Source organism: Elephantulus edwardii, unplaced genomic scaffold, assembly GCF_000299155.1.
Source record: "Elephantulus edwardii isolate Elephantulus edwardi_28Jun2011 unplaced genomic scaffold, EleEdw1.0 scaffold00091, whole genome shotgun sequence".
In the NCBI taxonomy this organism is placed as follows: Eukaryota; Metazoa; Chordata; class Mammalia; order Macroscelidea; family Macroscelididae; genus Elephantulus; species Elephantulus edwardii.
The window spans coordinates 1,674,516-1,688,949 of NW_006399841.1; the positions used below are offsets into that span (position 1 = coordinate 1,674,516).

The window sequence follows — 14,434 nt, forward strand, 5'->3', positions numbered from 1 at the left end:
TTTTAAATGAACCACAAAGTCTGCCATTCTCCCATTTCTATTATCCTCATGGTCATTTCAACTTAGTTGCTGATGGACAGTTAAGCTCACAATAACTTGTCCACATTTTTGTTTTGGGAATTCAGTGGGACCCCAGGGGACTCTGCACAATCCAGTGGGGAGAGGGCATAATGAGAATTGACAGTTTCTTCTCAGGTCAAAACAGCTGTTTCTAAATAAAATCATATGCAGGGGAGGGGGCTCCGGGAAAGGAAGATCATGAACCAGGACTGAGAGTATGAAGTGGATAGCCATACTTCATTAGGAAGGCTGTAAACGCTCCTGAGTAAACAAAAGCATTCTTTCCCATATAAGCTAAAGCACTTGAATTAGACCTCAGTTAACCCTCTGCTGTTGTTCACTGCCTTACAGATGAACCCTCCAGTGGGTTTTCAGAGACTATAAATCACAAAAAAATAAACTGCCCATTCTTTCTTCCATGGAGCAGCTGGTGGATTTGAACCATCCACCCTGGAGTTGGAAGTGCAACTCTCTATCAGGTAGGCCACCACCCTTTAGGAGAGAACAAAAGCATACTTGGTGGAGCCTAGACTAGAGGCAGGCTGTTCTTGCGACATCTCTCAGTAGTAGCCCTGGAGACTTCTGGATGAACATGGCTTAACAGTCAAGAAATGGTGCTGCAGACTCTGGGTGGTACATATGGGGGTCCAGGCCTGTGGGGCCACCCTGCACCCCCAGCATTCTGTGAAGGTGATGACCACAAGGCACAATTAAGAGACACAGTGTGGGTCACACAGGGCAAAGCGAGGGACGGCAGAAGAGTCCTCCACGTCTGTCGTTGGCTTCCAAGCTACAGTGGGTTTAGAAGGCTCATGTGGTGCCCTGCTGGCCACTAGCCTGTCTGAGGCTGGCAATGGCTATGGCTGAGAGTGGGGGTGTGGTGGGCATGATGGCAGGTCTTAGGTTGTATCACAGAGAATGAATGCTGGTTTATCCCAGGAAGATACAAACTATCACCAAGTCACACAAATCGTCAGGATGACAACCCTGCTCCAGTCAAAGTGCCCAGAGGCCTATGTGAAGAACTTGTAAAGAACTCTGTGAGTTTCACGAGGCACACCTGACCCAGTGAGGGCTGGGAACTGTGCTGAGCTGCAGTATGTCCTGGCTCTCAGAAGCCGTGGGCCTTAACGGAGGTGTGCTGGCTGAGTACCTGGGAACCCTGCCCTCATCAGGGCATCACATCTCAGATCAGTGTGTAGGTTTATTAAGAAAAACCCCAGAAAACCCAAAACAACAAAACACACCAATCTTCAAAAAACCAAAAATCTAAAAGTCATTGCTATGGAATCTGAGTCGACTGATAACTGACCTTCTAGTAGGTTTTTAGGAGCTAAGGGCCATAAAGGAAGAGATTGTCTGTCTTCTTCCCAAGGCTGTTGGTGAATCTGAACGAGTTACCTTTAAATTATTGTTTTTGCTATGTGTCTTCGAGTCACCTGTGATCCATAGAAATCCTATATACAATAGCCCTAAACCCTGCTTTATCCTGTGCCAACCTCACTGTCTCTGATACACCCATCCCCACTACCCCAGTCATTGAATCAATCCACCTCATAGAGGGTCTTCCTCTCCTGCGCTGTCCCTCCACCCTCCCAAGCATGACGCCCCTCTCCAAGGACCTGTCCCTCCTTGCAACATGTCCAAAGTATGTCAGATGAAGCTTCAGAATCTTTGCCTCCAAGGAGCAGCCTGGTTTAACCCTCTCCAGGTCAAACCTGTTTGTTTTCTTAGCAGTCCATGGTATATTCAGTACTCTTCTCCAGCACCACAGCTCAAAGGCATCAACTCTCCTTCTATCCTCCCTAGTCATTGTCTAGCTCTCTGACATATAGCCAGAACATTAGGAGAGTAGAGGGGTACAGTGGTGGGATTGTTTGGTTTGATTTGGTGTTGTTTTTTTTTTAATATATGGCAAACCAGATTCAAGTCTGACTCTTAGGAAGCTCAACCACCAATGTTGCAAGAAATTATTCCTGGGTTGAACTAGTCAATCAATAACATAACTAACTTCTCCCGCCACACTACTGACACAGAACACTAGGGTTTCTGCTTCTCTTCTGCTGTTCCAGCGGGGCTTGCAGGGACAATGAGCAAAGTGTGAAAGAAATAGATCAATCAAGAAAGAGAGAATAATGCTGCTATGAACATTGGTGGACAAATCTCAGTTTGTGCCTCAGTTCTCATATTCTCAGGGTATATTCTAAGTAGTGGAATAGAAACAGCCCAAATGTCCAACCACAAACGAATGAATGAGAAATTATGGTACATTCACACAATGGACTACCATGCAGCACGCAGGAGCAATAACTTTGCAAATTACTACCTAATTTGGGAGGGACTGGAGAGCATTATGCTGAGTGAACTAACTCAGTGTCACAAGGATAAATGTTGTTTAAGACCGTTACTGTAGAAGGAGTATAAGGATCCAGGAGGGGTGGGAGAAGCTGGAAGTAGAGGGATGTGGATATATGTAGGGGCTGGGGGCATTAATCATTGGATTGTACAATTTGATGGGTGGGGGAGTGGGAGAAATTGAAAGAATTTGTTTGACTCTGTATTAGAATTTTGTAAATAAACTAGTAAAAAAAAATTGGTAGAAATAAAAAACATTCAAAAACAAAAAGAGAGAGAGAGAAGACCTAAGGGTTTTACCAAAGCAACTGGAAACATAGACCAGCCATGGATAGAGACGGGGAAGGCTGTGGGAGAATCAGGTTTGTAAGCTAACGGTCAGGAATTCAGTTCTGAATTAGGGATGAGAAGGCTGTGACGTGGAGGTGGCCTGCAGGTGACTGGCCACATATGTCTGGGATTCCTGGGAGAAGTCAAGGCTGGGGATCAATATTTGGTGTTGTCAGCACAGACTGGATACAAAGTCAAGAGTCTGGATGAGCTCTCGGAGACAGAGGGGAGAGGACAGGAAGCCCTGAACCTTCTAGAAGTTAAGGGGATAAGAAGACAAGTACGTGAGAAAGGAGAAACCAGGTCTATGTGATATTCCAGAAGCCAAGCAAAGAAAGTGCTTCAGGGAGGAGGGTGGGAATGATCATCCCAGTTCCCACACCATCCTAAAGATAACATCATCTACAATTAACACTATCCTTTACATGGAAACTTCCATTTTATAAAGTAACTGATAATTTCATAACATGAAATTCTTTTTCTCATAGTTTAATCTTCAATGTGCTGTTAGGGCTTCCTTTTTCTTTTTATAGCTTATAATTGTCACTATTTTATTCTCGGTTTTAGAAGAGTCACATGTAACCCCTGCAAAGTATTATTTGATCCATGGGAACTTACTTGCCAATTTGGTTAAGTAGTTCCCTAAGTAAGGACTGTTTGGCATCTCTGATTAGAAGAAGTGACTCTTCTAGTCAAATAATTGAAAAACAAATCTACCGTTGACTTGAGATCGGAGAGTGAATTTACTCTGCATGTAAATCTGAGTTTCAACCTGTAAATTCTTCATCCTCTAGATATCAGGGACCCCTTGGAGAATCTTCACGAATGCTTCAGATATCCTCAGAGATTTTCCGACTGACACACATGTCAGCAGACAACCTCTGTGCTTCCCAGAGCCCAGAAATCTGTTGTAGGAGTGACGTTCATAATCAATCCTTCCCTATTTCCAACCAGGTCTTCTGAAAGCATTAATCAAACCATCTCAGTGGAGGAATTCAGATGTCACAGACCTCCCGGTTTCTCCAGGTATGAGTCAAAAGGGCACATGAGCTACACTTCCAAGCCCTCGGGGTGGAGGTCAGGCATGGGGTGGGTACCAAATGTGAACGAGCTGGCTTGGGTCTGAGTGCAACCACGCGAACACACTGAAAACTCACCACCATCTCCTGAATGTGAAACATCTCCGCACCACCAGGGGACAGTCGGTTGGGAAAAGAGATGCTGACTGATGATCCCGGGAGGGTGCTTGGCCCCGTATTGTAGACCTGCGGGTGTGAGACACACAACAAAATAAATGCAAATTACAGATTTTCGTTTTGCTACATGCAATCTATGTAACATTCGGCGAAATGATACACAGAAATGCTAGGGTTTGCAAACCTGGAGATTAAAATTAGAATGAAACATAGGGAGCTTTCAAAAGAAATGGGAATCCTTGAACACGCATGAAAACATCTATGATTTCAAAACAACTATGAGATACCATCTCACCCCAGGAAGAATAGCAAAATTTAACAGAGCAGAAAAAACCAAGTATTATTGAGGTTGTTAAGAAACTGGAACCCTTATTCACTGTTGGTGGGAGTGTAAAATGGTGTAACCACTGTGGAAGGTGGTATGACGCTTTCTCAAATAGTTGCAAATAGAAATACCTTTGACCCAGCAATTCCACTACTGGGAATATACCCCAAAGAGACCATAACTGTCACCCAAGCAGATATATGTACACCCATGTTTCTGGCGGCTATGTTCGTAATAGCAAAGAGCTGGAAACAACCCAAGTGCCCATCAACAAACAAATGGATAGAGAAGCTCTGATATACTCACACAATGAAAAACAAGGAACTCATGAAATATTATGCAAAATGGGTGACCTTGGAGGACATTATGCTGAGTGAAATATCTCAGTCACAAAAGGACAAATACTGCATGGTGCCACTGTTGTAAAACAGGGCTGACATTGGGTTTAGGGGGAAACTAGGAAAAGAGGGGATAAATTATGTACACTGCATTGAAACAGATGAGGGAGAGAACTGGAACGGAACTGCTCGTCAAATTTTGAACTCCTTGGGACATCAATCATTCCACTGGTCCAGACTCAAGCCCCAAAGCACCCCAAAATGAGGAAGTGAGCTGTTTTATTAACCCGTGACACACGTGGCTCAGTATCTTTCTCTACTTCTTTACTTTTAGAAAATGACTCGTCTCGCTCTCTGGGACGTGTCTTTTCTAGTAAAACTGTGTTTTTACCGTCACTTCTGTCTCTCTGCCTCTCAGCTGTGTGCTCTAACAAGGGGGTCAGCCTATGCTGGGATTCTTTCGGGCAGAAGAAACCATCTATGAAGGCCTGAAGTAGGGCAAAGCCAGCGGATTCATCCACGACCAATCTTCTTTCTGATTGTCTCCCACCCAAGAGGTTCAAATCTTTGTCCAGGCAAGAGGGCCCGAAACCGGAGCAGTGAGCCCAGAGTAACACCGCTACCGAGGTGATTCTGAGTCCTCCAGACCTTACAGGTCAGAGCAGAGCAGAACTGATCTCAGGCTCTGCAGGGCTGGGCCGCCTTGTGGGTGCAGACTGTCAAATCTTCGTCCCAGGAGCAGCTGGTGGTTTGAACGGCTGACCTTTTTGGTTAAACTGCATTCTTTAACACACAGAAGAGTTTCATCTGTTTCCCTGACCCCATTCTCTAGGGACTTTCCTGAAGGACAATCAGAATAATGAAGATGATTTCAAGGGAAAAAAAAACCCCAACTAATCAACACCACACCACAAAACAGTCATCAGGGATATCTCAAGGAAACAGTCCGATTTGCTAACACCAGAAGGTTCCCTTCTAACCAATGACAGAAACCCTCCATCCTGCAGACCCAGCCAATTCTCTTAACCCTGAACTAGAAGCTCTGCACTCTCAGACACTCCAAAATCAAGAAATTTACTGAGGGGCATGCCAATCACTCGGTCCCCTGGGCCTGAACTCTTTCCACTGTATCCTATTTCAGGTCAGTTGCAAAGAAAGTTATTGGTCTGGAAGATCACACGTTAAGCTCCGTGGAAAAATGCCTTCCGAGGAACATGACTTAATCTCAGGGTCTCCGGTTTCCTCCCTTTCTGTGCCCGGCGATAAGAGCATTCCTGTATCTTTTGTTTTAACTCCGAGCCCCTCCTGCCTTCTCCTTTCAAGCTCTATGTCCTCTTTATTATGTGGACTCTGTGCCATTTATACCTTTTTAACTTACTCTTGCAACTTTATCTTTTTATTGCAAGACACCTCAATGTCTTTCTAAGAGCAAAAACAAAAGAGTATAAACAATGACAATGAAAGAAATCCGCCTGGTCCTTTATCTTTCTGCCCAACTGCAAAAAAAAAAAAAAAAAGAACCCTGAGAGGCGATTCAGGAACACAGAGGCTCTGTTCACAGCGCTGGCTCCACAGTCATAGACGAAGTGGTGACCCCATCCTTCCCTCACTGTCCTGTAAATCAAGGGAAGGATGTGACAGCTGGGGCTTAGTCAGTCCAGAGACGCATCCTCTCGGAGCTGGGGACATGTGTTATCCATCACAGCTCGGAGGTCTCCTGCCCAGAATGCTCTGGGGAGAGGAAGACCATTGTTTCTAAGAGTCCTCCAATGTTTTACTGCCTCATTTTCTGACCCTCACCCTGTCATTATTTGTCATCCCCTGGGTCTACCTCGAGAGAGGATGCAGAGAAAGAAAGTAATAATTATTCGGCCACAGCAGTGAATGCTTGGATCGGGATTCTCTCTCCCAGGGGGAGGGCTGGGAGGAAGCTGGGAAGAGTCCTGGGAGTTAGACCTGCAGATTCCCATGATGCATCGAGGCAAGGAAGGCCCGTGCTCTGCACTTCTAGCTCCAAGTGTCTGTCCCTCTACTGAGTTCATCTGCTGCTCCTGGTGGGGGACTGGGCCACACGAGGGTGTCTGGTTAATGCCCGAGAGGCCGTAGTCCCCTGTGTGCCTCTCAGAGCTCCAAGACCTCACCAAAAACCAAACAAGCTGCCTTCAAGCCAATGCTGACTCACTGGGACCCCACATGTACTAGAAGAGAACCCTGCTCCCGTCTTTCTTCTAAAGTTATCCTGGGTGGATTCGAACTTCCAACTGTTTGGTAACAGCTGATTGTGAACGTGGCCTCACTGTGAGCATGTCCTTCCCTGCCTGGGTCTAGAAGCCCCTGTGTTTGCTGTTGAGAGGAAGGACTGGGGATCACTCTGGTCCTTCCAGCTTTACATCCACAGATTCACACACTGAACAGCGCTGGCTTGAGAATTCACCCTTCTGAGCAGGACTGCAGGCCAATCTGACTCAGGGCTCACAAGCTAAGAATGGTTTTACCTTTCTAAATGGTTGTTGTGGGGAAGGAACCCAAAGAACTATATTTCCTAAGACCTGGAACTTCAATGCAATTCAAATGTCAGTATCCAAAAAGAAACAATAACAAAAATGAGATAATTATGCATATACATAATCTACAACATAGTCATATTTTGGAGCTAATACAGGTTTGATTCCAGACAACTGCAATAAAGTAAATATTAAGTGAGTCACAAGATTTTCTTTCTTTCCTAGTGCAGGCAGCCTACTGGGTAAGGAATTGCACAGGCAGCCTAGTGGGTAAGGAACTGTGCTGACTGCCCCAAAGGCAGGAGGTTCAAATCCACCAGCTGCTCTGAGAAAGACGGACAATCTCCTGTGTGATTTATACCCTTTGCAAACCCGCCGGAGGGTCAGCTGTGAATTGGTTCTGACTTGGTGGCAGTGTGTGTGAGCGCATATGAAAGCTTTATGTACACTAAGCTGTTGTGTTCCGTTGAGTCAGAGCTGACCCACAGCTGACCTCCAGCAGGTCTTCAGAGGCAGTAATCACACAAGAGGAGGTTGCCCATCTTTCTCCTACAGAGCATCTGGTGTCCTCAAACTGTGTGCCTTTGAGATTGCAGTGCAGCTTCTGGCCACCAGAGCTCCCTACAGTCACTTTAGAGGCAATGTAATATGAGAAACCTAAACTATAGTTCTTCTCAGAAGAATTCTGCCACGCTCTGATTTAGGGAAGGCAGGCTGCCCTCGGGGTAGTCACAGTGCGCACTGGGCGAGCGATGGTGGAGGTGCCCTGGGACTGGACACAGTATCTCCTGTGGCTGCCATAGACTCGCACTGCTTTTCTCTTTGGAGAGACCATACTCGTCAGGAGTCAGTCTTTGGCTGAGTTGGAACGGCCAGCCTCAGGAAGGAGGAAATGCAGCACAGCTTTGGAGACTAGCCTGTCCACGCTGTGAAGAATGACCGAGGTCAGAAGTGATTCTGGTGGAGCCATGCAGGCTAGGTTGCTGGCTCACGCCTCAGCTGCCCAGGGCTGCCGTGGGGAAAGCTGGTGTTCACCATGGTGCTTCTGAGACTCAAACAGGCAGAGGTGTGCACACAGAGAAAGACAATAATCACTATGGTTACAGAACACACACACACACACACACACACACACACACACACACACACACACACCCATATGCCAGACAATAGGGTAAGAAGGGTTTTCCTGGAAAGGTCCTGAAAAGTGCTTTCTTGAGCTTTCAGCAAGGGGACACATCCTATTGGCCCCCAGTGACACAGAAGGTCTTAGGGATTGGTACCTGAAGGGTGATGTTGAGGGGTTGGAAGTGACACTCCAGGTTATCCAGTTGAATAAAGTTAGACGCATCCACAGACTCGCCGTACACAAAGGAGGTGGGCGACACGACCCTGGAGAAGGAAAGCATGACCTTACCATCTCAGTCCATGACCGAGCACCCACGGGCCCGGATATCCGGGGAACCCCAACCTCTGTGCCTGCTGTCCCCCAGCACCTTCCCCCAAATACCTTCCCTATGGAACTATTTCCTCCCTCCCTTACGAGTGGTCCGGGCTGACCTGTGCCTTCTAAACACTCTCCCCGCAATGTCTGAAATGTCACCTTATGTCAAACCCATTAAGCCATATTGACACACACGTGCTGGGATTCCATTTCTAAAACAACAAAGAAAAGTGCAGTAGCTTCCATTTCCGTGGTTCCTCCACCCGTAATAACACTGGATGATGAAATAATACATTTTCTGCACCATTGTTTGAGAAACATTCTGTCAATCAAGGAAGATTATGGGCAACATTTCAAGACAGAAATGTGAGCGAATTACAGAGTTGAGATTCTAAACTGCGCTTGGGTCAAATCCTTTTTCAACAAACCTTGATTTTGCCTTTCTTCAAAGGTTACTAGAAATTATGTAATTATTTAAAAGTTGAGGTAGTTGGGTGAAAGTCATTCTTTATTGTTTGTTGGGTTTGTTTGTTTTGGTTTTTTTAAAATATTTTAAATAGCACAAGCCTAAACTAGTTGCCATGGAGTTGGCTATGCCTCAGGTTTGCGAGGAATTGTACTCGGTTCTGTCTCTTCTGACGGCTGATGATTTCAGAAAGCAATCGCTAGGTCTCTCTTTTGAGGTGTCCAGGGGTGGACTCAAACTTACAACCTTTCGAGGAGCAGCCCCGTGTGTTAACTGCTTGCAACCACCCAGGAACTCGAGGGGTGACTGTAGTTCACTGTGCAGCACCATTTTCAGAGCTGCTCGTATGAACAAAACCCCCAGGGATGAGATAAAGCCCAGATTTGCTCAAACTCTCAGACAAATAAATGACTTCAGAGGAGATCCTAGAAGGCGCTCACTTTCCTAAACACAAGATACTGCTGTGTTTACTTACAGGAAGCAGAGGATACTATTGCCAAGTTGGAATGGACAACACTTCATCTCTCGTCCACTTAATTTTCGATTTTAGAAACACGGGGAAGTTCTCGCATCGCCACATGGCACGGACATGCTCACTGAAACTCTCTGAATTTGAGGTTCCTGGAAGGGCCAGAGGCTGGCTCGTTTGTTTAACTAATACTTCATCAGGGGCTGTTAACACCTCAAGGAAAGAAAGGGCTCCTTTCCAAGCCCCACAGGATCAACTGGCAATGGTTTTCCCTTTTGTCCCCAAAGATAGGGTTTGTTTGGGGCACAGCAAATAAACAGTATGGTTAAAAATAGAGCTGTGAACAGAGGCAAATATATGCTAATTTACAAATATATTCACCAAGGTCTCAGAACATGATGAAAAATGCAGAGTTCAGGAGCGGGCACACTCAGAGCCAGCTATGCTGGTGGAGTCAGTGCAGGGGGAGGACGCCCCTTCCCAGCCAGCCAGCTGGGCCCTGGAGAACTTGAGAAACTGAAAACTGAGCAACAATGAATTTCTACAAAGTTCTGCTTGCCTTGACCACCAGGGATCAGTGGGTCCTCATTTGAGCTGAATGATTTGTGCAAATATGCTTTCCATGATCAAAAAGGTACATAGCGCTGTTTTTTGAAGCCAGAAAACAGGAACTGAGCTCTTGTCTTTCCAGGCCCAACTTTGGCTGAGAATCGACACGGGTCGTTTTTGGTCTCTGGTGGCCGCAGGACTAGCTTTGAGGCGAGCCAGCAGCCCAGAGTGGTCACAGGACCTCACCCAGGATGGTGGCTGGGCATCGTGGTGGTTCCTGCCCCTTCCAGATGGTGTCTTACAGAGCTGCCTCTGCTGAAGGGGTTAAAAGAAAGCCACTGCAGGGTTGGCTGTGATCACAAAACCAGCCTCAGGCAGGGTAGGGGGTACATCCATCTGGCTGTAGCCTCTGTCCCAGCTGCTTCTGGCTGAGATTTTAATCCCAGAGACCTTGCTGCCTGGTCCCCCAGGGCATTCTGGAAGGGCAGAGGCTGGGGCACATGCAAATAAAAGTGCACGCAGTGTTCAAAGACTTGGGGGGGGTTGCTTAGGTGTGACACCTATCATCCAACGTCTCTTGCAATGCATCAGGTGGGTGGGGAGCCAAGAAATAGACCTAAAATGTGCCGGTCATGCAGCTGAAGCAAGGTACCAAATCGCAGTGACACTTGAAAACACAAGACGAGCCCAGGTTTCCACTGGGGGGCAGCCCTGCATTTGATAACCCGCGACCAGGCTACTCACCCAGTGATGGACGTGTCCACCTCGTGCATCAGCGGCACTGTCAGCGAGAGCACGTTGTCGTGCATGGACTCGGAACGCTCCACATTGCCACTGCGAGGGAGGGAAGAGAGTGGTGAAGGCTGGTCCTCGAGGCGGCCACCTGGCAGCAGGCTCTGTGGGCCCAACGCCACAGCGCCTCGTCCAGAAGTACTTGTTGCAGCGCGTGCGTCCAGAGTGCATTCTGCCCTGTGCCTTGCTCCAGGCTCTGTTTGCCATCCCTGCATACTGCAGGCCCTCCGCTGTCTCTGTCTTGCACAGAGATGTGAGTGCATCCGGTTTATTTAGGAGAGGATCCCAGCAAACCTCAGAAGGGAAATCAAGAAGCAAGAGAAATAAGATGATAAAGGCATGTCGAGGGCATTGCTGGTTCAGGAGGACAGCCCTCACCTGCTGGGTGGAGACATGGGTTCAATCTCAGCCAATACTCTTCATGTCCCACCATCTGTCAGTGGAGGCCTGTGTGTTGTTGGTCAGGTTTTAGCAAAGCTTCCAACTAAGATACACCAGGAAGAAAGGCCTGGTGATTGAGCTCTGAAACTTAGCCAACGACAATCCTATTATAACAGTGTGATCTAGAATCCTTCTTGGGGATGGTGTCTGTTGAAATGTGTCCTCAGGTTGGAACTGACTCATAGTTGACCCTCTACTGGGTTTTCAAGAGCAGTAAACAGCATGATAGGAGACTGTCCATCTTCTGCAGAGCAGTTGGGCTGGTGGATTTGAACGAGGTACCTTTGCACTGCCAGAGCGATTCCTTACCACTAAGCCACCAGAGCTTCCTGGGGCTAGTATAGGACTGGGATGTGTTATGTTCTGTTGTGCATGGGTCACCATGAGCTGGGGGATGACCTGATGGAAACTGACAACAGCAATGTGTCCAGGGGCTGGGTGCTCTGGGCATTAATGCTCAGTGTTGCTGGGGACTTGGAGCGACAAGAGTAGACTGTGCACCTCAGCATATTCTCAGCAGAAGGCTGAGAGCTGCAGCTGCTGCTGGGAGCGAGGGATTCATACCGGGCACGCTCGCCGGGCTCTCTGCTCACAAGTGGGTGGGCTCTGGCTGGAGAGGGCCTCAGCAGAGTTGCAAGAACGAGTCATTTGGAATATGGCAGGAGGCGTGCGGGAATGCAGGGTACTGGAGGTTCTGGCTGGGCAAGGACACGTGTGCCACTTCTAGAAATGCTGCCCCAGAGAGGAAGCCAGGGACAGGCCAGCGAGGTGAGGACAGTGCAGCCAGGAAGGCGTGTGCTGGACCTGATCGGCTAGCTCCCACCCTGTGCTATTGCCATCCTCTGCCGAGAACCAAGTCAGCTCTGTCCTATCACAGCAGAGAATCTCTCGCTTCAGATGCCAGGCAGGGGCAGGCCCACACCCAGGTGCCACTTGTGGGAGAAAGCACCTGATGAGATTTTTTGAGGTCATTTCAGAAGATGAATACATGTATCCTGTTGCAAAGAGGTTATGTGCCAAGTCCTAGGCTGTTTCACAGCACAACCTCACTGAGATCGTCAGTAATCCCAGGAGGTAGGCAGGATAGCCTGTCTTGGACAGGGGAGGGTCAGCTCTGGCAGGTTAAGTGACCTGATCCCAGGGTCAACCATATGCCTCACAGAGGCCCGATTCCAACCCAGCTTTGTCTATACACACACATGCATATATTCTTTCTCTCTCCTCTCCTCCCTCCCTCCGTGGTCCGTCTCTCTCTCTCTCCCTCTCTCCTCTATTTCTCTCCTCTCTTTCTCTCTCCCCTCTCTCTTCTCTCTCTCCCCTCTCTATTTCTCTTCTCTCTCTCCCCTCTCTCTCTCTCTCTCCTCTTTCTCCCCTTTCTCTCTCTCTCTCCTCTGTCCTCTCTCTTTCTCTATTTCTCTCCTTTCTCTTTCCCCTCTCTATTTCTTCTATTTCTCTTTCTTCTTCTCCTCCTCCTCCTCCTCCCCTCCCCCCCTTCCCCCCCTTGTCTGTCTGTCTCTCCTCCTGGTTCTAAATATATTATACACAACTTTGTCTCCCATACTTTGGGCATGTTGCTATCCCGTGGAGAGGGACATAATGCTTAGAAAGTCGGAAGGTCAGTGTAGAAGAGGAAGACCTTCTATGAGGTGGATTGACATGGTGACACAGTGACTGCAGCAATGGGCTCCCGGGTGTCAGGAAGTGTGAGGATAGGGCAGCGTTCAGCTCTGCTGTTCACAGGGTCACTGTGAGGCATACTTGACTCAATGGCACCTAACAACGATTTAATGAAACTTCACGTATCAGTCCTAACTGTAATTGCCGGAAACGGGAAGCATCAAGAACCCTTCAAATGCTCACGGCCGCTGGCGTTCTCACCACTCCTATCACTTTAACAGTTGGGCCCAAGACTACACACAGAATCCCAGCAAAAAAGCTGAGTGTGGCCTCGAGGGGTGCAGAACTCTGGAGGGGTGGGTGGGCTCATGCCGACCACACCCCACAGCGCTCCCTGACCATCTGCTGAGTCCCCATCTGCTCCGTGCCCCCTGGACCCCTGCAGGTCCCACTGCTTCCCTCTCCTTCTCTGCAAGTGCTGAACAGGCCAGGATCTTAAATAGCATCAATACTTCCTTGTCCCCCATTGTTCTGAAACAATGGTACTGTGTGACTCTGACCCCACAGGGCCACAGCGCCTGCCCGAGCTCTCTGGACCCTCTGCATCTGCCTTCTGAACACTAGCGACACCATCCCTCAGGGATGATGGCCTTGGGCTGCAGAGGCAGCGGCCACAGGTGCTCACACAGCACAGCTTCCTGGCTCTTCCTTCCTGAGGCAGGAAAAGTCACAGAGTCACTTGGACAGGCTGCACACGGCCATGGGGTGGCACCTCCCAGCTTGCGCCCTCCGCACCCCAGCATCCTGCTGGTCTGAGTAACTGGTCCCTGATGAAGGAACACCCCTTGCCCTCTCGTCTGTCAAGGCACCAGTGGCCACTGGCAGCTCAGGCCCGACAGCCTCATCTGTCATCGCGATGACCACTCCAGATGGAGTGAAGCTGAACAGATGAAGAGACCACACATCGCTCAGGACTTGAGAGGCAGGGCTGGGAGGTGAACGCCAGTTCACTGAACTGTTCAGTCAACGTTCTGTCTAAATCCACAAGCAGGCAAGAGACCCTCAGAGGGTGGTGACAGGAAGCAAGGAATGACTGAGATTTAAAGGCAGGTTTTCAAGATAATGAGCTGTGGGGACGCTCCATCACAGCAAGGAGTCAAGTGTGGTGGGCGTGACCAGATTCTCATCGCTGCTGGGGAAGAAACCTAGTGCATTCGCTGCATGTTTAACGGCTCCCGAAGCCAAACCCACTGCCTGGGGTCAGTTCCGACTCCAGGACGCTGCAGGACAGAGGAGAACCGCTTTTTCCAAGGTGTAATCTTCACCTTGTGAAGGAGAATTGACGCCTTTGAGCTGTAGTGCTGGAGAAGAGTCTTGAATGTACTAGGGACTGCCAAGAAAACAAACAGATTCATCCTAGAGAGGGTTAAACCAGGCTACTCCTTGGAGGCAAAGATTCTGGGGCTTCGCCTGACATACTTTGGACATGTTGCAAGGAGAGACAGGTCTTTGGAGAGGGACATCATGCTGGGTAGAGTAGAGGGACAG

General features: G+C 48.3%; 1 protein-coding gene across 1 annotated transcript in view; it reads right to left on the minus strand.

Moving 5' to 3' along the window:
* Window positions 1–14,434, minus strand: part of ITGA9 (integrin, alpha 9) — a 341,099-nt gene that overhangs the window by 53,536 nt on the left and 273,129 nt on the right. The window contains exons 21-23 of the mRNA XM_006890656.1: window positions 10,781–10,870; window positions 8,392–8,500; window positions 3,903–4,010 (exon numbers count right to left, since the gene is read on the minus strand). Of these exons, the coding sequence (XP_006890718.1) occupies window positions 3,903–4,010; window positions 8,392–8,500; window positions 10,781–10,870 (307 nt within the window). The remainder of the gene's footprint in view (window positions 1–3,902; window positions 4,011–8,391; window positions 8,501–10,780; window positions 10,871–14,434) is intronic.